This window comes from Neolamprologus multifasciatus, chromosome 20 (assembly GCF_963576455.1).
Source record: "Neolamprologus multifasciatus chromosome 20, fNeoMul1.2, whole genome shotgun sequence".
NCBI classification, from domain to species: Eukaryota; Metazoa; Chordata; class Actinopteri; order Cichliformes; family Cichlidae; genus Neolamprologus; species Neolamprologus multifasciatus.
Window position 1 is genome coordinate 13,942,727 of NC_140458.1, and position 25,950 is coordinate 13,968,676.

A 25,950-nucleotide genomic window follows, 5' to 3' on the forward strand; every position below is an offset into this window, starting at 1 on the left:
AACACAGAGCTGTCAAACTGGGTGCTGTGTTGGTGTCCTGGGTAGTGTTTTACAGGCTAAAGTGAGGATCAGTGGTCAGAAGGTTATAAGAAGTCATTCCGTCAGTACTGTAAGTCTAACATCCTGTAGGTGCTAACTTCTATCACAAGCTTAAAATCTTAACCCACCTAAAAACATACAAGATAATAAATATAGTAGCCTAAAATGAATGGAGTTTAAAATGAGTGGGGTGATATGAAGATGTGAGCTTAACCATATTATGAAGAAGAAGATTTTAAAGTCGGTAATTTACAAAGTTGACAGTGTTTTGTTTTAATCCTACTGACTTAGACTAAACCTGAGATAGTAACAGGGTAAATGTATTTCTAAACTCACCAAACGTCTTGGGATAATTAATACTTAACGTTTCTTACATCTAGGCCTTCAAGGTTTAACTATCTAAATAGATATGTGCATATAATACATAACTAATCACATTTCTATAAATTATTGACTGCACTGAATAATACAATGCTGCTCAGGTTTCACAAAGAAGCGGTTAAAGGGCCTCTCGGTTCCAGTAGGTGGCAGCAACGCGGCACCAAACGTCGCCGCTGCAGTAAATGCCCATAGCAGAAGAAGAACACGAAGAAGAAGGAAGGAGAGCGGCGAGGTACCAGGCCACGACCTGCAACGGGGACTTCCTTAAACGAGGTTATATAACTTCCGAAATTGTGACTTCATCTTGGCTTTGTGTAATCTACAAAGAGAAAGGCGTCGAAGAGGATTCTCCACACCAGAACGTTTTCCGCGATATTTTCACTTTGGCACAACATTTCCTTCAGTTTCACACGGTAACGTCAATGTTTGCTAATGAAGCTCGTTCGCTGCCGCGGAAGCGCGGTTAGCTGTTTAGCCGTATTCGAACCTAAGCGTTTCTTTTTGTTTTCCACCATAAATATTATCTGGAATCGTGTAAAATACGTCAAAAATGGTGGTTGGTTGATTATAGGTTTGCATATCTACAAGCCTGCTATTATATATATTATCAAAATGGTCAGCATAAATTCAGTGCGGGCCTTTGAAAGCACGGCCGTGGTGGCTAGTTAGCATTAGCTACGTTTCGGGGTAGACGCGTGCGCAACGTTGAGATTTTAGAAAGCTTTGTTGTTCTTCGAGTACAATTAAATATGTTTTTTCTTATATTGTCAGTATCAATCGATCATGTAACGGATTGCATGTTGAGCATGTGATACTAATAAGAAAATCTAGGACTCATGGTTACCAGGCCGTGTGTATTTGTAGCGTTTACTCTGGGTATTACAGTTTCTCGTGCGCAAACGGATCACTGAAAATGTTTTTCTTCCTTTTTCTTTCTTATTGCAGGATCAATATGGCTGATGACTTTGACGTTGAGGCCATGCTGGAGGCTCCATACAGAAAGGTGGGTTTAAAAGTTGGAGAAGTGAGGCCTGTGTTGCTGTTCGGCCTTTTTATTTTTAGACCTTTTATATTTGCTACTGTGACAAAGTTAACTTGAATGTTGTGTGGTGTGAATGAGTATTTAAGACGCAATACAGAATTATAAATAAATCCACATCTATCTCTCTTTATAGACTTCCCTAATGATATCTCACCTCTACTCCCATGAATTCATCTTTGATTCCACTGTGAACTGTGAAAAAAAGGAAGGTAGTTATTGCGCATATACTGATGTACTGTGGTTCACTTTAGGACTAAAAGAGATTCAACCCAGAACATCCAATCCCTATTCGGTTGCTACAAGGTGAATGCCAATGGTTGATAAGCCCATCTTTACTTGTCCAGCAAAGGAGGCAGTATTCAGATTTACAATCTGTATGTTGTCGCTGTTTATGAATGTGCAGGGTTTTTTCAATAAGAGCCTTTTAAATGGAAAACTGTTTTGTATTGTTAAAAATCTCCTCAGCGTGTGTGTGTGATTTCAACATTATTTTTCTGTTATATAGCATTAACAAGTCTAGTCTTTAGCAAGAATCAGTATAAATAAAGTTGTGCTAAAGTATAATTTCCTCAGGCAGTTGTATTTGTATGTAGTTGTGTCTGTGTCAATCTGTGAGTGGCGTAATTCCTGAAGTTATAATGCAGCAAAATTCTTGAAAATCCAGCGATTGCATTTTTGTCATAGTTCTACAGCAGAATTATCGGTGAAAAGTTATTTTTCTCTCGCTGGTAAATATGAATACTGCCTCTTTGCCTTAGCCAACTGTAATGTGAATCAGCATCTTGATTTTTGCATGCTACAGAACACCACAGATATTGATATATTTCTAGAATAACTGTAAAATAGCTACATCTGCCTTTTATTGTATGATAAGATGATTTACTTTCAGTAGTTAATAATTCCTTAAGTCAAAAGGTTGTAAGTATTACTGTAAACTGAAGATGATGGTAGTGTAACACGTGGATGAATTAATCTTTATTTATTTATTTGCTTGGGCGTCAATATTACTAAGAAGTGTGAATCCCTGTTTGCTTCAGGGCAAGATGTGTGACAGAGGTGGCATCGAGCTCTTACAGTCCAAGAACGAAAATGGGTGAAGATCTCTGGACTGACACCAACCACACAGGATCTCTTTTAGTGGCCATGGGCCATGCGTGGTCACATGTTTAGGCACAAATAGTGGCATTGGTACGACCTATTAGAACGGTATTGGTGGAGATGACCTGACTATTGTCAGCTTCCTGAACTGAGCTAATATGTTGGAAACTCTCCCTTATCTTTGCTTTGTTGCATTAACTATTGAGCAGCTTAGTAAAAGAGAGGGGAAAAAAACAAAGGATGGAGTGGGATGGGAAGCTATTGGGGTGGTGGAAGGACACTATCCAGACATGACTGTAGGAAGTTTGTATTTTTATTAATTGAATATATTCTGCATTTTCTCTTGTCCCACCCCACCCCCTTTACCTTGACGACATGAAATGTTTCATCTACGTCCTCATGATGTTCTTCTATCGACCTTGCTTAGGATGAGAACAAGTCCTCTCATGCAAATGGACACGATGACCAGAGCAAGAAGTAAGTTTTGGTTATCCATGATGTTACCTAAATAGTGCTCAATCAGACAAAGTTCTGCTTTAAAGTGTGTGTACAACAACAGAACTGTTGTAACACTTTGCAGGAAAAGGAGGAGTCGGAGCCGGAGCCCGGGCTCCAAGAAGAAGAGGAGCAGAAGCAAAAGCAAAGACAGAAAGAAGACTAAGAAGAGGAGCAAGAGCCGGGAAAGAAAAAGAAGCCGCAGCAGAGAGCGCCATCGCAGCCGCTCCCGAAGCAAAGATCGAGCTGGGCGGTACAGAGCACGCAGGAGTCCGATGTATGTGACCTCGCTTGCTAGTCAGAAAAATATTACATTAACTTTATTGGGTACTGAAATTGTATGATTTTAGGTCTTTTTAATGTTGTTGTACTTAATTTATTTTTGGAATTTTAAGTTGGCTGCTTGTTTATGTGAAAAGAACATGATCCCCCCCATGTAAAATAATTCTTATTTGTTTTTTAGTCGCAAACGTTCCAGAAGTCGGAGCCCCTTCAAAAAAGAAAAGAGCCCCATTAGGTAAGATAAAACAGTCACGTGAGTGGTTTTTATGTATGCACACATGTCCTGATTTTTTGTAGGCCTTGACTCAACAAACATTTGAAAATTCAAAATACTGTTACACTCGGCTAAAAAGACATGCAGGGCATACAAGCAAAGGAGCAGGTAGCACAGTGCTGCAAATGCATCTTCCTTAACGACAGGCTTTGAATAGTCAAAGACGGACCGTTAAAAAACACCAAAAAGAACACTCTAATGAGGTCCTTCAGTGACTTACATTAGTATAAGTATTGTCTGTCGGCTCTTCAGTTGCCTACCTTGACAGACCTAGCAAGCAAAGCTGCCATACCTCTCAAGTTAAACCTTACCTGTCCCTGAGTGTTTGAGTTACTTAAAAAAAAAAAAGTCCTCCCAGTTCAGCCTCAGTTTCCCACATCAGCAGCAGCAATATTAGTGGCCAGAAGTGGTCATCTTTACAGTCTGTCATCTCGAGGGGTGCCAGAACAAAGAAAACATGTGTTATGGTTTTAGTTTTAGGTTTCTATGCTATCACAGCTTTAAAGTTTTAAAATATTTTTAAGCATTTGTTATTGGTTTGTGATTGACATGCACATTTGTTTTTTGTCCTTTTCCTCCTAAGGGCACCAATTGACAATCTAACACCAGAGGAGAGAGATGCCCGCACTGTTTTCTGTATGCAGCTTGCTGCAAGAATCAGAGCTCGGGACCTGGAGGATTTCTTCTCAGCCGTTGGAAAAGTCAGTTGACTTTCAGTTTGTGTAAATTCCAAATGAATGCCATCCAGGAATTGGCTCTGAAAATGTGTCTGTTCTCTCTCTATAGGTTAGAGATGTGAGAATAATCTCTGACAGAAACTCCAGAAGATCGAAGGGGATTGCATACATAGAGTTTGTGGAGTCCTCCTCTGTACCTCTGGCAATTGGATTGACTGGCCAGAGGCTTTTAGGAGTGCCCATCATCGTCCAGGCATCTCAGGTCAGTGTCATTTCTTTTAGTGGACTTGAATATAGAACAAGTGGATTAGTTCTACTTTGACCAGACATATTAATAGTCAGCTGCCGTGTTGCAAACTCCATACCAAGAACTTTGAGGGGGGGGGGGGGGGGGGGAAGAAAAAAAACATAATTTATATCAATTTAAAAAAAAAAAAAAACAGACCAGAAAGTGGAAAATAACTTAAAATATTAACAGAACTTGAGTAATTCAGATTGCATTAAAGCAAATGCTGATTCTGCACTAAGGTCCATTATCATTTTGACATTACTTAATGTAATTACACTAAAATTCCTCAATCATGTCATCTCTATTTCTAATTACAGGCAGAGAAAAATAGAGCAGCAGCTGCTGCCAATAATCTGCAGAAGGGCAGTTCAGGCCCGATGCGCCTGTATGTGGGCTCACTGCACTTCAACATTACTGAAGAAATGCTTCGAGGGATTTTTGAGCCCTTTGGAAAGGTCAGGAGAACTCGGCAAATATTAATTTGTTTTAATCTATTTAAGTGAATGTAGTATAATCATCTGTACGTGTGTTTCTTCTTCATAGATTGAAGGAATCCAGCTTATGATGGACAGCGAGACTGGCCGATCCAAAGGATATGGCTTCATATCGGTAAACAAAGCCTTTGTATGTCTTTGGTAGCTTTTTATTTGCTGCTGGGTTCACTTTGTAACTTTTTAACTTTCTGAAGTTTGCAGATGCGGAATGTGCAAAAAAGGCATTGGAGCAGCTGAACGGCTTTGAGCTAGCCGGACGGCCAATGAAGGTGGGGCATGTTACAGAGCGCTCAGACTCTTCAACAGCCAGCTCGTTCCTGGATAATGACGAACTAGAGAGGACTGGTATTGACCTAGGGACTACAGGGCGTCTACAGCTGATGGCTCGACTAGCAGAAGGTTTGTAATGGCACTTGGCAGGCATATCCATTCCTGGAAAAATTTCTGGTCGTAATAAAAGAGGAAGGAACAGCTTATTAGCAAAGTAATGAGTCAAACCACAGGCATACATGTAATATGTAACAGTGTTAGGGTCATTTATTATACTGGAATAAGCCAGAATGAGTGGTTAAGTATTTTTACTTTACACTGACCTAATTTTGGTTTTTCAAACACAATTTTTATAAATGTAATACTCCAAAATAACATTAATCCTACTTACTGTATTAGCATATGGACAGAAGGCAGGGGGCACTAGTAGACCATTTTAGGCGGGAGCTTTAGCCTCCTCATCTTTGTTCTTTGCCTTTTTTCTCTACTACCTCATTGTTAAAGTACTGTATAACTACAATTATTTAAACATTATTACATATATTTTAATGTCCTGCCATGATTCCACATTGTTTGCTTTCCAGAAGCATTCACACTGAGAAGTCCAATTTATTTATTTTAACACCATAATTCACGTGTTAAAATACGTGAATTATGGTGTGCCATACCTCGCACCATAACTGGAACCAATTTTCACTGCAACGTTCTATGTAACCTGACATGCACCTCCCAAGAAATGTAACTACCTGTTAGGTCTGCCCATACCACGATGATTTGAATGGCATGGTGCAGGAATAAAAGGAGTTTCCAGTTACAATATCAGTTAGGATGTAGATTTCCTACAGATGTGTAACTCAAGCTGTAAGCCTGGAAAGACAGGACACAACTTGAGTCATCACATGGCTGTGAAACCTGTTTTTGTTTGTTTTTCCCCCACCAACTACATGTCTTCGGTAGAGGGAAATGACCATGTGAATGAAAGTGATTGTTTCTCTGTCCTCATCGGGCCACACTACATGTCATGCTTCTGCTGCCTTTAAGTGTCTAAAATTAACCCTATGCAAAACAATTTCTTTCTCTCAACAGGGACTGGTCTGAAGATCCCACCTGCTGCTCAGCAGGCTCTACAGATGACTGGCTCCATACCCTTTGGGGGCATTGGCGCTCCAGCAGGTGAGCCTAGATGATGGAAGATATTTAGTATTTGATATGTTTTCTTGCCACAGGTTTAGTGACAACTTTTCTTTTTCTTCCAGCTGTTCCAACTCCAGCTCCAAGCCAAGCTTTGAACCTCCCATCTCAGCCACTGGCCACACACTGCCTTCAGCTGTCCAACCTGTTCAACCCACAAGCGTAAGGACATTATCCTTCAAATAAATTCACTTTCAGTTTGTCTTTAGCCTTTGCATCCCTGGACTGAGAGCAAAGCATATTGTCTGATGGCTTGTTCAAGTTTTCACTATCAAAGAAGAATCTGACTGTATTAAATGAGGCATTTAATGTAATTCATTTGTGTTGCAACCAATTTAGTAGAGATCTGAGTTTTTAACATCAGCGTCCAGTGATTCTTAAGTCATCAATCCTTTAATTCATAATTTCTCTCTCTCTCTCTCTCTCTCTCTCTCTCTCTCTCTCTCTCTCTCTCTCTCTCTCTCTCTCTCTCTCTCACACTCAAATTTGCAAACTTTCTGTTCAAAAATTTGGGACAGAAAATATACACAAAGCAAGCGCTGAACTGAAAACAAGCCAACAACGAAATAATAAACTGGTCACATGCTCGAGCTCTGCAGTGTGCGAGCTGACAAGTCTGTGTGGTCTCAGTTCCTCCTGTCAGTGAAGAAATCTCTTTTGAAATGACTTAACAGAAAAGTAATGGGAAAAATCCAGCTGTGCGTTATTTTTCGGGCTAATTCTGAATTTTGTTTCCATCTGAAAATACAAAAGATGTGCATTCAGCTGGTTTTAAATTTATGAAACTCACAAAGTTCAAAATCAAGCTTTTTGAGTCAAGCGGAACATTTTACTGGATTTCTAATATTGCTGATTATTTTTGCAGGGAAAATGATCCCAGCTGGGCAGCTGAAATCCAAGATGATGTGATTGAGGAATGCAACAAACACGGTGGAATCGTTCACATTTATGTCGACAAGAACTCTCCTCAAGTAAGTCGAAGATTAAATCGAGATAAATGAGTTTTAACATCACTGAGCTTGTTTTGCAACATTTTTTTTTTTTTTTTAAATGCATGATTGATTGATATCTCTCTTGCTCATACAGGGTAATGTGTATGTGAAGTGTCCCTCGATACCAGCAGCCATGGCAACTGTAAATGCACTTCATGGACGCTGGTTTGCAGGTATGCAGCACTGCTGAAGATGGCAGCTATTAACAAGTTTTTAAGCTGCAAATATCTTAGTTCTAATTCAAGGAAGTAAAATTAATGTTTTTCTTTTTTTAAAGATTCTCGATCAAACTGTAGGTTCTAATGTTTACATTTGTCTTTCTTTCACAGGTAAAATGATAACAGCTGCCTATGTTCCTTTACCAACCTACCACAACCTTTTCCCTGATTCAGTAACAGCAAAGCAGCTTCTAATGCCGTCACGCCGATAGTCAGAGACAAGCTTCTGAAGTCTGTAAATACATTTGTTTGCATTCATGAAAATGTCATTGAAACATTTGCATTGAAATTAGTTGGCTGTGTGTAATAAAAGTGGCCTCAAGTTCACGTTCACCATTTTGGGGGAATTTTTTCTTTTTCTTTTTGTTTAGTTGCTTTTCAAATTTTTTTTGTGGGCTTGTGTTGTAAACTACCACTGAGAAGTAATCTGCAGATATCTATTGGTCTACATGTTTTTAAATATTACTGTCATATCTGCTTGTTTAAATTCAGAACTTTTAGATTTCAAATAAAAGTGCAGAGCTAGAAAAGAAAAGTGTTGGGATGTTAGGCCTTAAATGCCAAAAGTACATCGACAATAATCCTTTGTAACTTTATACAGCCATAATTTCATTTTTGTATGAAGGCTCCCAATAAACTTGGCAAATTTGATGGTTCATTTTCTTTTTGTTACCATTTTGGGGAGTTTTCAATGCCAGGTTAATGCCTCTGTGATTAAAGTCCTAATTACAGCATTGGACCAATGTTTTTACTCATTCCCTGCTATATACATGTCCCAAAAATCCACACATGGATGAGGGATACATCTTTAGACAAGGCACTCTACCACCTAAACAAAGTTAAACATACCTAGGGAATTTCCTCTTGGATGGGCAATCGGAAAAACGGTCACGTGAATTTGGGTTAATTTAGTAAGTTGATAACCAGTGTGTGATATTAGCAGTATCGAATCTAAATGGAGTGTTTCACAGGTCATATGATGAATCTTCCACAGAAAATAATCCATATGACCGCCACCTACTCTGAGAGAAATTATCAGATAATGGTAAAATGATGACTAAAAATCTATAAAGAACAGAAAAATGCAACACTTGCAAATAAGACAAATTGTCCTGTCTTCCTTCACCCCCTCCAATGACAGGTAGATGCCCTGGGGTTTCTTCCTGTTAAAAGGGAGGTTTTTTTTCTTCCCAGTGTGGCCAAGTTCCTTCTTATAGGGGGTTGTTTGATTGTTCGGGTTTTCTCCACATAAGTGCAGGGTATTTTTTTTTTTCAATTATAAAGTGCCTTGAGGTGATTATTGTCATGAATTGGCACTAAATAAATAAAACTGAATTGCAGAAACTTATTAATCCAGTGATTCATCACAAAGCAGTTTCAAATTTGAGCTCTCTAACTTTAAACTGGATCCATTTAAACATGAAATCTTACTGTCCCACAACCTAATAAAGTAGACGATCTTCAGATCAATTCTCTGAAGATTAAAGTAAAATTGTTTTAACAGCTAACCTACAATTCCAATAATGTAAAGAGAATCAACCATAGAAATTTTTTATACATTTTCAAAATTAACAAATGAATACACGCGCATTCCCGTGACAGTTCCCGTATAGTTTGAGCTTCATTCAGTGGTTTTAGTTAGGCACATATAATCTGTGAAACTGCGGATACAGCTGATTTTAAACCGAACCTCTGAACACAACCTACTCCCGACAGTTCCAGGGTTTTTTTGTTTTTTTACACCGGAGAGTCTGTGCTGTTCAAGTGTTCAAGAGTAAAGGTTAGCCTATGTACAAATTTGTCAGGAATTACACAGTACTTGTTTGCCGATAAAAGAAAAACGAATAAAACAACACAGTTGCGTCTACGAATCAGTACTTACTACTGATTATCAAGGAAACGCAAAGACACTCGACGTAACTGTAAACCTTTAGTCCCTCCTACTCTCCCTGTAGAGGCCATTCCAGAATCTTCCAGAAATGGTGACGCTATTTTCCGGAGCCTGATTGGTCAGTAGGCGGTGATTTCATACCTGTTACCGAGAGCCCTCGAGTTATATCCATGACTCAGTTGTTACCGTTACCATGGCGCGATAACCCGGTAAGAAAACATCCCAGTACGTTAAACTCCAGGTTAACGTCAACGTTACCTGAATAGGACAAAATGCGGCTTAGTAGAAGGCCTCCAGTGAAATATACAATAGTAATTCTGAACTCTAAATTATGTAAAGCAACGCGAGCAGAATCCCAAAATGAAAACTTTGCACCTAGCAAAACACGTAAACAATATGTTTTGGACTTTGATATATTTTGTCCATGTTACTCTTTGGGCCATATATGGCCAGTCAAACCGTAAGTGGGATGGACCACAAAATATTGCCTTCAAGGCACTTTTTATTGTAGTGTAAATAAGTTCAATTGTTTACACAAAATTACAGAAAAAGCCCGTTACTCAGACCAGGTCCCAGAAGTAAAAAAATAAATAAACTTACTCACACCACCAATTTACTACTAAAAATGACACAAAAAATGTGATGCAAACATTGAGGACTGAAATTTATGTATTCCCCAGCCATATATTTGGCACACGGTGCCCAAGATCAAGATCATATTTAATGATACATAAATATTTATTTTTATTTAGCCTCACCCATTTGCTTACTTCACTATTGCTGTGTATGTTTGCCAACCTTGTGACACATACCACACCTTTTGCTTTCAATGGTACTTTAATGAATCCAATGCTTCTTCGGGTATGCTACAACAGGAAAGCTTCCTCTTTCTAGCAACAGATGAGATTTATGATGCAGCACCCATACAGGAAGTCATACTTCCCATTTTCCTATCAAAATATGTAGAAATGAGTAGTGAGTCAAGAATTTCGCACACCATTGTATTTACCAACAGGTTATATGTCATTTGGTGGTATTCTGCACTCTCCCCAGTAGTCTCAGGACCTGTCCACTTCACATCGCAAGAGCTTTTTTCATCCATAGGTCCATCAAGTCGCTGAATGTTATTGACTTCCTGGGTTAGCTGGTCGTCACATCACTACTAGTCACTTCCTCTGTGGATGCAGCTTAATTCTTAAGAAATGTTATCTTGTAAGCTGTTCTGCTACTTCTACAGAGCAGGCCGCTTGTGCAGTGTGCAGGACTGTGTTAAAGGCAGGGCAAAGGTGCTCAGCACACTTAAAACCCATTGTAATAATAATAATAATACACTCTTTTTTAAAAGGACAAATGACACAACACAGATTTAATGCATATATTGGAAACTTTATCATCTAACAAAAGTATTGCAACAACAAAACAGCTTCATCTTCTGTCTCTTCACATCATTGGTTTAATCTTCATAGAACTTTTTCTTTCCCTTTTCTCCCAAAGTGTGCTCATTTTATAATTTCCCCTCCTCCAGAGAATTGTTGATATCTGGAAAAAATGTGAGTAAGACAATTTCTCCTCTAGTTCATTCTCACTAAAACACAGCCTCTGACATTTTTTTCACAAACTTTACTCGAGAAACTCCATAAACTGAAGCAGGCATTCGTATCACTTGGGATCAAGGAATTTAGCATAGGTTTGTATCGTCAAACAACACCTACAATTTATGGCAAGTTCATTTCTGAAAAGCAAACTGATTTATACTGTCACTGAAGAGAAATACTTGCTAGTGTAAACCTGAACGCTGTATGTTGTAAATTAGGGCTGCCATGATTAGTCGACTAGTCACGATTACGTCGACTATCAAAATCGTTGACGACTAATTTAATAGTCGACGTGTCGTTTAAAGCTTTGTAAGACCAAAAGACGCAGGAGTAAGTAGTAGGATTTAAGAGTGTAATAACAGACTGAAACAGAAGATGGCAGCACTACATGTACAAGGATGCCCAGCTGCCGTTAAACCCCGAAGAAGAAGAAGCAGTGTCCGGTATCGTAGCTGTGTCTAAAATTCAGGAACTGCATCCTTCTGCACCCACATTTGTAGGCCGATTACGTTACAGCGACACGATGAAGCCTGTCCAAATTCAAAGACTCCGACAAATGCGCCCTTCATTTCCCCAGATTTGAAGGATGGGTCGGGTGTATACTTCGTGACCCAACCTATCCCAGAATTCATAGCGTGGCCCTACTCAGTTTCCAACAATGGCGGCAGCTAGTTAGTTTTAATATTACTCTTATTATTCTTTCTGGGTCACAAAATAAACGTTTAACATATTTTCAGGCGAGAATGTAGCTGTGTAAACCTCAAATATCTGCTCAGTTTATCAAGACACCACATATTTTCAAAAGCGCTCCGACGTTTTTGGAGACGTCTGATACCCACCAGCTCGATAGCTAGCCGGGATTCAAGGCTCACTAGAGCCCGTGAGAACACCGGACTCCTGACAAACCCACCGCCGTCTTTCGCTACTCAGGTTAAACATGATATATAAGTCACTTAGATAACTTAAAAATGTTATTGTTTGGCTTTTTTCAGTATTTTATTTGTTCCGGAGTAAATCGGTTTGGCTGAGATTAAAGTTACAGTTTTTACACAGCTGAATAAACGTCAAGCAGACAACTGATTATCAGAAGTGTGAGATGCTCAAGAATATACTCCCGTGTCCTGTTATATTTTAGATAGCAAGGAGCAGACGGCTGAGTTTATTAAACTTCACTGAAACAATCTGCAAACTTCATTAAAATTTAAGAAACTATCATCTTGTCTTTATTTTTAGTTAGCACATACCTTAAACACTGAAAGCTGTAAGCTAATGATAGTTATATAAGAGCAGATGCATGCTGGTGCAATAAGCTGTACGTTTTACGTCCAATGGATGCATGATCTGATTAGTCGGCTAATCGCAAAAATAATCGGTGACTAGTCGACTATCAAAATAATCATTTGTGGCAGCCCTATTGTAAATATAATGGTGCAGAGAAACAAAAGACGTCGTTGCTGACCTTTAAGGCCTCTTCACTGCTTAGGAGAATGTTCCTTCGCCTGGTGAGCCTGCAAGACTGCAATTGCCTCATCCACCTGACCCAAACAGTGGAAAGATTTAAAAAGGAGAAAAAAACAAACTGAAACAACAGACCTCTTTGATAAATGGCATGCAACACCCAGAAAAGTGTTATACTAGGACAAAGACTGGAAATGCAAAAATGTCTTGCTTGGCAGTCTTCTTTATGCGATAAAAATCAATTTACCGTAACTCTAAGGCTTACCAAGCATCAACCTTCTCTCCAATAAATACATAAAAATCCAAAAAGAGGAGAAAATTACAAATCAGACTCAGACCTATCTAATTTACCCAATTGGAAATGTAGTGACATTCCAGATGACTGAGGAAGCTATCCAGTCTTTAAGTATGACGTCATGAGTCGTGTCTGGGCCCAAACTCCGCTGCAGGTCCCAAAGTCAAATGATCACTGTGACATCACTAAGAGTTAAAAAACTGTCTAAATTCTTTCGTATGTAATAAAATGATCAGTGTTGGTGCTCTACCAGATGCAACAATTACGTTTAACATCCAGGCATCCATGAAAACAGAATTTATTAAATTCAACAGAGTTAGAAGTTAGCAGGGAGTTCGCTTGCTAGTTTCCGTCAGAATATAATATACCATGTTCTGACTGAGAGATTTCTGAGACTAATTAAAACATACAGCCTTGCTATCATTTCTGACATACATGAAGACAGGAAAGTAAACAGCAGTGACGTTTGTAGGGTTACTGAAGTTTGGCTAGCTGGTATATAATGATGTGCTACATGATCGCTAGCGACACAGCTATGTTAGCATATTATAAACATTGAAGCTGGAGGATGAACGCTAACTTTTTTCTACTCTGTAAAAATTAACATGAGGGTTCCCGATGGTTCGGGACAAATGCAATCACATGGCAGGATGCTGTAAATGGACCAAACTTCAGCCAGGAGAACAACTGAGATAATCCATTCACAATACGACGTTAGTCATTAATATACTGCTGCATGGGTGAGCTGTAGTTACATTGTAAGCTTTTAAAAACTGAACTTTAAAATGAATAGCAGTATTAAAAACAGAGAGACAGACAGTGATCACTTACTGTTTTAAGGAGGGGTTTGAGATTAAATAGAACAAGATACAAAGCATTAAAACATGTTAAATGCAGGGTAGTTTGGGTCCGGAATTCATCATGTCATCACTTAAAGACCAGATTGGGTCTCTCCCCCCTCCCCTCCAGTAAAATAATCGCTGGATAGCAGTAGCCTCATTGACAGGTTCAAGAAACCAATATGAGATAATCTGAGCTTTGTGACATGACACATTAATCTGCTGGAATCAGCCATCAGAAGATATGTACACTATGGTCACTTAGGTAGGCATTTTTTTTAAACAATACTCAGTTGGTATTAAGGGGCCAAACGTTTGCCAAGGATATGTCCCACACACCATTACACCAGCACCAGGAGCCTGAACTGCTTATATAAGGCACAATGGTCAAATACTTTCAAATTGTTGATACCAAATTCTGATACCTATATGCATTAGGCTGACTGACTGCGACCGACTGATTAGATATTTGTTTAACAACTAAATTGTACCTAATAAAGTGGCTAGAATATTCTGAGATCAAACTGGACCACGTGTGGCACATTAACTAAAATAAATCTTCTTCCTATAACATGAGGAAGGATGAAGATGTGGAGCTAAACAGGTGGACCTTGACTTCCCTTTTGCTCAAACTACTTCAAAGGGAATAATGACAGCGATGGGCAAACAGAATTCAAAAGTATTTAAAAAAAACATTTCAGTATGGGGTGTCAAAAAGAAGAAAAGGAAGAAATGCTTCTCCCACTTGAGGTTTAGACGTTAAACCGAAGGTTTACAGGTATGACTCCGACATCCTGCCGCCACCAATGTGCAAATGCTGTCACTAGAACAAACCAGCACCACCTATTTTTGAGCTATTTTGGTTTCACTGTTGTACAGGGGAAGGAAGTTGTGGCTTATCATCCATCTTTATATACAGTCTACAGTGCAGACCAGCTCACAGAAAAACATGAACATTAATGTACCTTAGCGTGCAGGGACTCGGGCGACTCCAGCATATGCAGCAGCTCTGAGTTGTCGATCTCCAGCAACATCCCAGTGATTTTACCTGCCAGGTTTGGATGCAGAGCGTGAATCAGTGGGTACAGTCGCTCCCCTGTGTGTCACAGCAGAGACAATGGAATGAAGACAAATATACACAAGCTGTTTCAATCTGCATAGCAGGAAAAAAAACAAAAAAACAGGCAGAACTGAGTGATGACAGACCAAGGAGCTGTTTCTGATCCATTGGTGGGGCTGCAGCCAGCACTGAGGCGGTAAGCAGCTCTGGGCCTTGAATGTGTACTGGTGGCTCCATCACCGGCGCAGCAACAACCTGAAGACATCCAGATGCCAATCGCCTAATTTTTTTTGTCTTAAACATATTATAGCTGTAAACACCACCCACACAGATACCCACACCCACTCACAGAGCAAAACAATCCCACAGATGTCTCTCATTTTCAGCTTGTATATCACTGGTTAACTCATGTCAAAATGAAGTAGAAGAAGGGTTGTTTTCCTTAGCTGCGTTTTACATTTTCCAATGACTATTAATGCCCATTTGTTAAGTGAATCTAAGCCTATATTCAGCAACAATCTAAAATAAGGTTGTCATTTAACCTCAACCTAAGTAACTAACTACACTGCAAGTCATTGTGCACCCTCAGTGCTCCAACTTGCTGTCTGGGTTTCACACATTTTTCTTGATCCTCGCTAAGTATTAAAAATAGAAATGATCACAGTGCAAACACTACCTGTAGTCTAGGCATGGGTGCAGGCACAGTAACAACCTGCTGAGGGTTCCTCACTGCTGACGCATACTTGTACTGGCTGCTTCTGGCCACATTGGCAATGTCAGTGCGCCCTCCTACAGTCTGGGTTCCAATGTCATCTAAAGAGACAGTCAGCACCATCCACGTGAATGGGACATTTCAGAAGGAGACTGCTTGTCTGCTGCCATAGTTCAGGAGCTCACTTGTCTTTTGTGTGGAGGTTATGATGCGTGGCGCCTGGGTGGAAGCCTGTCTGACTGTAGCGATGGGGCTCGATCCACGTCGGGGGACAGAGCCAGAAACCAGCTGGGTGGTGTAGGGGCCTAAGCATGTAGAGAACAATTATATCATACAGTACTGTGCAAAACTCTTGAGTCACCATTAGCTGCCTTTTGGTCTTTGTCCTGTTTCCTGTCAAGATGATCCCACACTGCTTCAATAATGTTGAGGTCCGGGCTCTGAGGATGCCAGTCTGACTGGTATTATTCCACCATGTGTTTTTCTATCCAGGTATGCTTTTACTGCACTGCCAGTGTGGCACTAATCCTCACTACAACTTTTACAGATCAACACGTTTGTTTGTTTATATATATTTTTTAAACCTCTACACAAGTGTAACAGATATTCCCTCACCCTGTGGTCTTGGTGGCTGTCCTGTCCAGCGAGGGACTGGTCTCACACTGCTGACAGCAGTATGGTTGTAAAAGGAGCGCGTGGGAGGCTGCAGATATAATGCAAATATTAGCACTGGTGCAACTTCAAAATGTCAGAACGTTGGGAGCTGATGCAAATTTGCCCAGACTTAAACAACTGACAAAGCCCAGACTTTATCAGTTGTTCTTTTTTTTTTCCTAACATTTTGATGACACATTTTGCTGCGTTAATAAAATGGCCTTTTGTTCCCGTTGTCACCGTTTAAAGAGGCCCTACCTGTGGTAATGTGACATAATATCCAGACTGATGGTATGAGTCGATTAGCGGACTGGCCATGGTTCTCAGGGTAGCAAGTCTTTGCATGTACTTATTTGTTAGAATTGCTTTACGCTCCTCTCTCCGCTGAGCCAGAGCCACATACAGTGGCTTGGTTGCAACAATTCTCCCATTCATTTCAGTCACTGCTTTTGTTGCCTCCTCAGGGGAAGAGAAACAGACAAAACCAAAGCCTTTGCTTTGGGAGCCATCTGTCATCACCTACAGGAAACAAAATGTTCACAGTCAGAAATCTTTAAGGTTCCTAACACTAAAGCACAAAAGAAAACAAAAAGGTAAAACCAGAGACATTATATAAAGAAGCTTTAATGGCACTCAATACATCCTGTATGGGGAGGGGACAACAACCCCCCCTCCTCAACAAGACAATTTACAGTCCACATTCAGGAACACCCTTTATCACATATGTCTTTAGGAATATCTACATGTCAACAACTTGATATCACTATAAAAACTTAGGGATTGAACCACCAATTCTCAAGTTAATGAATAACCCACTTTACCTCCTGAGCCACAGTGCTTTCATGAGATGATCAGAAATGAATTCATGTCATCAATCTGCATAAATCCATTATTCAAATGTTGTAAAGCACCTTTGTGGAAAATAATAATTTTACAAACATTATTTTGGCACAAAATGTTCTTACTGCTAACCAGTGTTGGTCAAGTTACTTGAAAAAGTAATCAGTAACTAATTACTGATTACTTTCCCCAAAAAAGTAATCCGTTACTTTACTGATTACTTATTTTCAAAATTACTTAGTTACTTTTTAAAAACAATTTACAACCTGAATAGGTGAAAAAGCAATAGATCTTTCAGCCCAATTCTACTCTTTTTGCATAATCCATCATATAAAATGTAATCAAATGGAAAAGTCTCTTTTTAAAACTTGTTTTATTAGTTTTAATCTTTTAACTTTATGCATCAAGCAAACATTAAATTATATGCAACATTCTCTGACTGGAAGAAATTTGTTTAACATTTAAACCTATTTTCTGCACATTCCGGCACATAAAATAAAACATTTTTTGTGTTTACACTCACTCTTTCAAATAAATGCAAGTGAAACAAAGCAGAAAATAAATAAAATCAATCCTGCTGCTCTATTTTCACCTGTATAGCAGGCGGATGTTTGCCCTGGTGCAGGTGTGCCGCGGCGGTCAGTGGAAGAATCCGCGAGTTTCTGTGTGAATTTCCCATTCACTGGTAGCGCACTCTGTGCTTGTTCGGAAGTTAAGGGTTTTTTCGCTGTAAAAATAAGTTTTCTTCCCACGCAGTGAACAGCGAACGCTAATGGTTTTGTCACTTTTTACGGAATCAAACTGAAAGTAAGGTCAGTACTTCCACGCTTTAAACGCTGCACGCTCATACTCTCTCCCGCACTCCATATACGATCCATTGTTGATCTCCACACAGCTGTTGCCACGAACGTCCCACTTGCTTACGTCATTGTCATGAGACACTCTCGCAAAAAAATCAGTTTTAGTAACGCAGCGTGCTTAAGGGAAAGTACCAGTAATCTAATTACCTTTTTTGCAATAGTAGTCCCTTACGTTACTCGTTACCTGAAAAAAGTAATCTGATTACAGTAACACGCCCACCTCTGCTGCTAACACAGAAGAGCATCGCAGCTACTGTGAACACACCACCAAGTTCAAAAATCATTCCCTCGCCATAAAAGCTATTAGATTTTAACAGGAACCTTCCAGAAGGAAAAAAGGTTTGGGCATTCATGGATTTGTGTACAAAGAACTTCATTACTTTAGTGGGACATTATCCTGTTACCTCACCTTTGCACTGGTGATTGTGCCATAAGGAGCAAACTCCTTCCGAAGTCTCTCATCGTCGATGCTGTCGTCCAAGTTCTTCACATACAGATTCACCCCCTGGAATTACAAAGAGTTACATTCCTGTCTTCTCAAGCTCAACAATGTAAAAACACAAACCTAAAAGATGATCAAAATACAATTTTAGTTTTGAGTAAGATGTTTTGTTCAGCCTTTCCATCAACAGTAAAATGCCCATACACTCAATGGATCAACGTCACAAGTTAAAGCCTATCTGGCTAAAAACATTTTAAATGAATTTCCTTCTCACACATGAAATCCAATCAGCTCTGAAATTCTTTCTTTGTAGGCTAAATGCTGCTAAGCTATTTCATCATGCTTGCAGTTATTCAGATATGTGGTTAAGCACTCCTTCATATCTAGATTAAACATTCCCATCTGACTTTAAGAGAAAGCACTACCAAAATGGTTAGATTGCTTTAGATTCCATTTTGTTGCTATTACAAACTTGATTATTTATAAAACAATGCCTGTGTTTTTTAGTTGGGATGGCCCAATGGACAGGTCTGCTTCCTATCCGGTTCATGACATGCATAAATCAATCTAACAAAAGAGTATTTCTGATTCTTCTAACCATTTGGCAATGTCAGCAAAAGAATAAAACACCAAATACTCAATACTGAAAAACAATGGTGGAAAAAACAACATAACTTGAGCTTCATGCTGAACACCCACATATACTGTTTGGATAAATGACAACTTTTCTACTTTCATTTGGAATGATTTTCAAGACAATGTTTGACTTTACTATGACAACATCAAGACTGTGTAAATTAATATCAGATAATGTACTATTTAGTAATGCAAGGAGGAGACTGAGTCTGCCCCACAGCTGACTCCTGATGACCCAGACCCAGGTAAGAAAGAGAAAATGAATGGATTACAAGCACCACTAAGACTTTAAAATATTCAAAGAACATTGCACCATAATCACCTAATAATTAATTCAAAATGATCAACAGTAAGAACCATTAAGTAGTATTCATATTATAGTTTCATGCACAACAGCAGCACCTGATAGCGCTGGATGCGGTCCTGTTTGATTTGGTCAAACTTGCGTTTGAGCTCTCCCTGGCGCTCAAGACGCTTCTGAGCCCGCCCTACATAGAGGATTTTCCCATTGATCTCCTTTCCATTCATTTCATTAACAGCCTGGGAAAAAATAAATAGCATAGGGATCATAAACATACAGTGTTACGTACAGTATAAGCGCAACTGGAAAGTATTCAAAGTGCTTCACTTGTTCAATATTTTGCCATTTCAAAACGGATTCATTTTTCATGAAATTTTGTGAAATTCCTTGCATGATCGCCCATCAGATCTTTCTACACCTTGACTTGAGTCCACCCCTAATAAATTCAGTTGACTGGACATGATTTGGAAAGGCACGTGTCAGACCACAAGCCAAGCCGTGAAGTCCAAGGAATTTTCTGTAGACCTCCAAGACAGGATTGCAACGAGGCACAGGTCTGGAGGAAGGGTACAAAAAAAAAAAAAAATTCAGCAGCATTAAACGTCTCCAATGAGCACAGTGGCCTCAATCATCCGTAAATGGAATTAGTTTAGACCCACTAGGACCCTTAGTAGAGCTGTGGTCAATCTTAGGGCCTTAGTCAGAGAGGTGACCAAGAGCCTGATAGTCATTCTGGGGCTCCAACGTAGTGGAGTGAGGAGAACCTTCCAGAAGGAAAACTATTTCTGCAGCCGTTAACAATCAAGCCTGTGTGGCAGAATGTCCATATGGGAGCTACTCCTCAGTAAAAGGCACATGACAGCCTGCCTGGTGTCTGCCAAAAGGTCTGAGACCAATGTTCTCTGGTCTGATGAACAGAAGATCGAACTTTTTGGCCTGAATGCCGAGCATTATGTCTGGAGAAAACCAAGTACCGCCCTTCACCTGCTATGGGGATGGTTTTCAACAACAGGAACAGGAAGACTAGATGCCAGAGCCCTGATGACCACCTGCTTCACAGCACTCTGGACCTTGGACTGGGGTAAAGGTTCATCCTCTAATAGCACCACAACCCTAAGCCCACAGTCAACATAACAAAAAGTGGCTTCAGTATTACTTAGTGACCGTCCTTGACTGATCCAGCCGTAACCCAGACTTTAACATCTCCGAAGAGATATGAAAATGACTGTGCACTGATGCTCTCCATCGAACATGATGGAGCTTGAACGGTTTTGCAAAGAAGAATGGAAGAAACTACCCCAAAATGGATTGCTCACATTCACACACTGGTGCAGGCAAACCACAGTTGTAGTCACAGCTGCCCTGGGGCAGACTGACAGAAGCAAGGCTGCCATATCGCACCATCGGCCCCTCTGGCCAACACCAGTAGGCGGTAGGTGAAGTGTCTTGCCCAAGGACACAACAACCAGGACAGAGAGCTGGGGGATCGAACCGGCAACCTTCCGGTTACCACAGTCGTCCACTGAAAAGTTCTTATTGTCCAAAAATAGGTGTGCATACTCAGAAAGACCTGAGGCTGCAATTGCTACCTAAGGTGCTTCAACAAAGTAATGAGCAAAGGCTTTTAATATTTATGTACTTTTTATATTTTTTTCTTGTTTTTAATAAATTTGAAAGAACCAAACTTTTTTGCAAAATAGGGAATAAGGCTATAAAATGACAAAAATGTGGAACAAGTGAAATGCTGTGAATACATTTCAGAAGCAATGTACCTTTTCAAGAGAAATTCAAAAACTATGATACTCAAAGAATTTAAGGTTACACATTTTTTACCAACATTATATTTTCCAATTCAAAAAAAGGCCATCCTTTTCTACCTACTTAACTCAAACACTCCTGAACAGGATTCATTCAAGGTGTACAGTGACTGCATTATGATCCATGTGATCTTTTGTTGGGAGAAGTAAGATCTGTGTGCACACAGAAACTTGGTCCACACTACCTTCTGGGCATCTTCATGGTGAGCATAGTTTACGAATCCAAATCCTCTTGAACGACCCTTCTCATCCTTCATGACCCGTACACTGAGAGTTCTCCCTGAGACCAAAACCAGACCACGAGATGCAAAGTAATCAAAAATAAACTAAAGGAACAAAAAATAAAATAAAAGTTTACAATATTTTTATCTTACCAAATGCAGAGAAAACTTCCTTTAGTTTCTCATCAGTGAAGTCTTCACCAAAATTCTTGATGTAGACATTGGTGAACTTCATAGCCTTACTGCCAAACTCCACCTCTCTTTCCTTGCGTGACTTAAAGTGGCCAACAAATCTGTAGATGTCATTTAAAATGTTAAGCAGAGAGACAGCATTTCAAGGAACAAATAAAAGGAAATTAATTACAGTATGTTAAATTATCTTTGGCTACAAGACAAATGATTAGGACAGATCAAGAACATCGCAAACAAACAGCTTTGTTTGTTTGTGATGAATACTGTTACCTGCTTAGCCCTAAAATAATTTTATAATACAGATAAAGACAAACCTAGACAGATATCCTACCTATTCACTGACCTAAGAAGATACAACTGACACTTTTCTCCCAGGAAACAGGCCTTTGAGCTGACAATGCCATATTCCAACCGTTTACCTGCCTTTTGACTGAGCAAACAAAAACAAAACAACAACACATGGAAAAATCATCTGCAAAACATGTGGAGTCTTCAGTAGTATTTAACAATTTAAATAGTTAAAATATATTTAAAAATCACCCACAACATTAAAACCATCTGATTAATATTGTGTATGTCACCTTTATGCTGCCAAAACAACTGGCCCATTGAGACATAATCATGAGACCTATCCCTGAGTGCGTCTTCCATGGAAGGAGCCATGTTTGCCACAGATTGCGAGTGCTCAATTGAACTGAGACATAGGACGTTTGAGGAACGCCGATTTGTCCTCCGGGCCACTGAGTGCCACTTCAGGTGTTTGGCAGTTTACATGGAGCCTTAGATCAGAATGAATAGGAATGTTCCATATAAAAAGACCTCGATCCAAATAAACAGGCTTAAATCACCTGAAAAATGTTTTTATATATTGCAGTAGTGGTTTAAAGGTAACACCCCCCCCCCCCCCCCCCCTCAAAGGAAAAAAAAAAAAAAAAAAAAAAAAAAAAATCACCAACCATTGCAGGCTACACAAAAACACAAAGAGTTGATGACAGTTAAAGTTTGATCTGTAGCATAGCACACAGAAACAAGTGTCTGGTGTCAATGTGAAATGTCACATCGCCTCGTCTACTGTAAATGACTTGCTTTTTCCTCACCAAGTAATGTGAACACCCACATTTAAAAACGTTAGGAGCAACACATAATTACAGCAACTACCGGGGCCTCTTTTATGAAGGAAATTCAATATACTCTGGAATTGTAAAACTCATCTCCAGAGAGCCGTTTGGCCATCAGGCACTGGTTTTGTACATGTTAATCTTTTTTGCTGAACAGAAAGTCACGGAAAAGCCACAAAGGATAGCCACAGAGGATTGTAAATGTGTGAATTAGTCATCATTTTTACAGATGTCACACAGTTCTGATTAAATCCATTGGCGCATGTAAACGTCAGATCACATTAAATCATGTATAATGTAAAACAGCTCATTGGAGCCTTAAACTGAAATGAGCTCAAAATGAAGAAAAAAAAAAAAAGGAGAAAAAAAAGGGAGCACATAACCACAGATAATTTGATGTATCAGTGGTTTAATGTTGTGGCTGATCCTTGTACATATTCTGCTCTAATCTTTGCCTGAGCTTATTTTTGTAGGCTACATTTAACCACTGACTGGAAACAACAGTGGTAAACAATTGAGTATTTAGTTCACTCACACTTTCCTATCATTCAGTAGCATCCCATTCATTGTTTCAATGGCCCGGTTCGCAGCCTCTTGAGTCTCAAAATGAACAAATCCATAGCCTTTGGATCCTTTTTCATCACAAACAACCTACAAGACAAACATTATAATGGGTCCAAATTACAAAGCTTTTGCTGTATCAGTAACCATCAACTTAAAAAAAAAGAAAAAGAAAAAAGTAGACACTCCACAAACAGCTGCTTCAGCTCTGAGAGACAGCCCAGGTCACTCACCTTACAGGACAAAATATTTCCAAAGGCTGAGAAGGTGTCATACAGTGCTTTGTTGTCAATAGACTCATCCATGTTCTTGATAAAGATGTTACCCACACCAGATTTCCTGAGTCCTGGGTCACGTTGAGACCACATTATTCTGATTGGCCGACCTTTGATGACATCGTAGTTCATCGTATCCAGGGCACACTCCGCTAAAACAAAGCAGAAAAATTAAAAGAAATTACTTACAAAAATGTATAATAATATATATTGTATACAGTCCCCTGTCTTGTTAGGTACACCTGTTCAACTGCTCCTTGAGGCAAATATTCATTTAGCCAATCACATGGCAGAAACTCAGTGCAGGGAGGCATGTAGACATGGGCAAGATGTCCTGCCGAAGTTCAAACTGAGCATCAGAATGTGAAACAAATGTGATTTAAGTAACTTTGAGTGTTTCAGAAAACTGGTGATCTGCTTGAATTTCCCCACACAGTCATCTCTAACCATCCAGTTAGCAACAGCTGGGCGAAAACATCATGTTAACTAGGGGCCTCTCCTGTCAACTAAGAGCAGAAAACTGAGGCTACAAATCACACAGGCTCACCAACACTGAACAACAGAAGACTGTGTGCTCTGTTGAGCCTTGACTTCCGCTACGACAGATTGTAATGTCAGAATTTGGAATAAACAACATTAAAATCCATCCTGCCACAAGGAGTGGAGTATGTACCTAATAAAGTGGAGAATATATTCACTATATTTCCATTGCATGTGTCACTATGGAGAATTAAGCTTATGCTCTAATTTAAGTTGTAAATTCATTCCACTCTGCAGTACTTTAGGTTTAAAATGTGGTTAATAATTTAGTTTACTTAATTTAGTTTATTCAATCGTGATATTTTTCCTGACTTCTTTCAGGAAAAGTTATGAAATTTTAGACATTTCTTTGATTTTGCTGCCATGTTATAGACTAACCTTTCATCACAAATCCTCCAACTATCATGAATTTGCTGATCGTTTTTAAGGTGTAGTGTCCTTCCCACTTTTAAATTCAGCTCTGAAGACAGTGATCTTTAGAATCACCTCAAAAGTTTGCTCTCATTAGACTGAAACAAGTCTTAACATTTTATAGCATTCACTGAGCAGCAAAAGGTCACAAATCAACCACACTGGTACTGTACCATCAGCAGGTTGCTGGAAGTTTACGTAGGCATATCCCAGAGATCTGCGGGTGATGATGTCCCGGCACACACGGATCGACATGATTGGCCCAGCGGGAGAAAACTTCTGGTAAAGCATTGCCTCTGTGACATCAGGGTGCAGGTCTCCAACATACAGAGAAGCAAGAGGATATGCTGGTCCACTGCTGTTCATTTTGGGTAATAGCTGCTTGGAGAAAAACAGTTATGAGTGATTTAGACTTGTTTTTGTTTTGTTTCTTTTCTTGTTATAGTAATTTCTAATGTGCTGGTAAAATTAGATGCACTTCACTGTACTGATCTGTATTGGCAGACATGTTTTTCTTTGTTAATACATCACATTTGAGAAGTTTTTTTTAGTAGTCAAAAGTAGAAGAAATTATGTTAAATGTGTTATGTTATTAAATCAATACCTTTAACTGTGTTTTATCTGATTTCCATGAGATTTAGTGTCAAAGAAATTAATTTTAATGTGTTTTCAATGTCATCTACATGTGTTCAAACCATTTATTTCAAACAGGGGTGGAACGAATAACAAAAACAGATCTGCATGATGCAGTTTAACAGTGTCACAAACTACACAGCCTCCAAAATGTCAACACGTGAATCAAAACACAAAAGAATCTGCAGGCCCTGCTCCAGGCCTGACTAAATTAGGTTTGCATTAAGCACGTAAATTGTTAACTCCGTGTCTGAGTGGATAAAGTACCCCAACATAAAAATATTGAAGTGTATCCGAAAGTTAATACAAAGACAACTTCAAGACAGAAAGCTGTGGAATGTGGACAATTTGGACTGAAAATTCCTAACATGGTAAACATTTAAGTTATGAAACTTTAACACGTAGCACATGATTCAAAGCTAAGCAGTAAAATTAGCTGACGCATGTGTCCTTTGTTTCTGAACTATTCATCAAAGTTAGCTAAGATGAGGAACCGTGTGACTTCGACTAAATAAACTTACATTTCAAGCTACTGCGTCGTACTGGAGATTTCCCGTTAAGCAGCTCGTCGGTACACTTTCCACATGGGCGGGAGCTTGTTTTGATTTAATTAGCGCCGTTGAACACCTGCACCTCCTCTCCGCGCAATACAGTTTCAATTAAGCTGTGAGGGGTTCAAACATTAAATGCACGTCACTCTCCGCGATGCAAAGTAGTTCTCATTAGCATATCAAGCGCTAATCTAATTTAGCTTGCCCTTTGCTTGTAGACAAGAGGGCAATTATAACCCTCACGTACCTTTTTGCTAAATTTCAGAGGTTTTTTAGGCTTTTGTTTTACGTTTTAATTTTTAAATA

The 25,950-nt window shown here is 39.3% G+C and overlaps 2 protein-coding genes across 8 annotated transcripts; one reads left to right on the top strand and one right to left on the bottom strand.

Moving 5' to 3' along the window:
- Window positions 1–574: 574 nt before the first annotated feature.
- LOC146494613 (RNA-binding protein 39-like) lies at window positions 575–8,393 on the top strand. 5 transcript variants are annotated; one of them, XM_085147432.1, is made up of 17 exons: window positions 616–833; window positions 1,366–1,423; window positions 1,596–1,765; window positions 2,500–2,549; window positions 2,986–3,037; window positions 3,141–3,332; window positions 3,519–3,572; window positions 4,195–4,312; window positions 4,398–4,550; window positions 4,895–5,032; window positions 5,121–5,186; window positions 5,266–5,470; window positions 6,428–6,514; window positions 6,598–6,694; window positions 7,398–7,503; window positions 7,619–7,697; window positions 7,854–8,393. In XM_085147432.1, exons 2-17 carry the CDS (start codon window positions 1,373–1,375, stop codon window positions 7,952–7,954), a joined length of 1,719 nt encoding a protein of 572 aa, XP_085003558.1. In that variant the 5' UTR covers window positions 616–833; window positions 1,366–1,372; the 3' UTR covers window positions 7,955–8,393. The 5 variants fall into 5 exon arrangements, with proteins under 5 accessions (XP_085003554.1, XP_085003557.1, XP_085003558.1 ...); XM_085147428.1 differs by lacking the exon at window positions 2,500–2,549 and having other exon boundaries at window positions 575–693; window positions 1,714–1,765; window positions 2,988–3,037; XM_085147429.1 differs by lacking the exon at window positions 2,500–2,549 and having other exon boundaries at window positions 1,714–1,765; window positions 2,988–3,037.
- Window positions 4,142–25,874, bottom strand: LOC146494614 (embryonic polyadenylate-binding protein-like). 3 transcript variants are annotated; one of them, XM_085147426.1, is made up of 17 exons: window positions 25,615–25,874; window positions 24,634–24,838; window positions 23,468–23,661; window positions 23,209–23,324; window positions 21,899–21,985; window positions 21,517–21,656; window positions 21,328–21,422; window positions 19,427–19,564; window positions 18,356–18,451; window positions 16,505–16,765; window positions 16,208–16,295; window positions 15,778–15,897; window positions 15,557–15,693; window positions 15,027–15,135; window positions 14,786–14,916; window positions 12,688–12,763; window positions 4,142–11,172 (listed from the first exon to the last, which is right to left on the bottom strand). In XM_085147426.1, exons 2-16 carry the CDS (start codon window positions 24,824–24,826, stop codon window positions 12,701–12,703), a joined length of 1,968 nt encoding a protein of 655 aa, XP_085003552.1. In that variant the 5' UTR covers window positions 24,827–24,838; window positions 25,615–25,874; the 3' UTR covers window positions 4,142–11,172; window positions 12,688–12,700. The 3 variants fall into 3 exon arrangements, with proteins under 3 accessions (XP_085003552.1, XP_085003550.1, XP_085003553.1); XM_085147424.1 differs by having other exon boundaries at window positions 21,887–21,985; XM_085147427.1 differs by lacking the exon at window positions 21,899–21,985.
- Window positions 25,875–25,950: the final 76 nt, after the last annotated feature.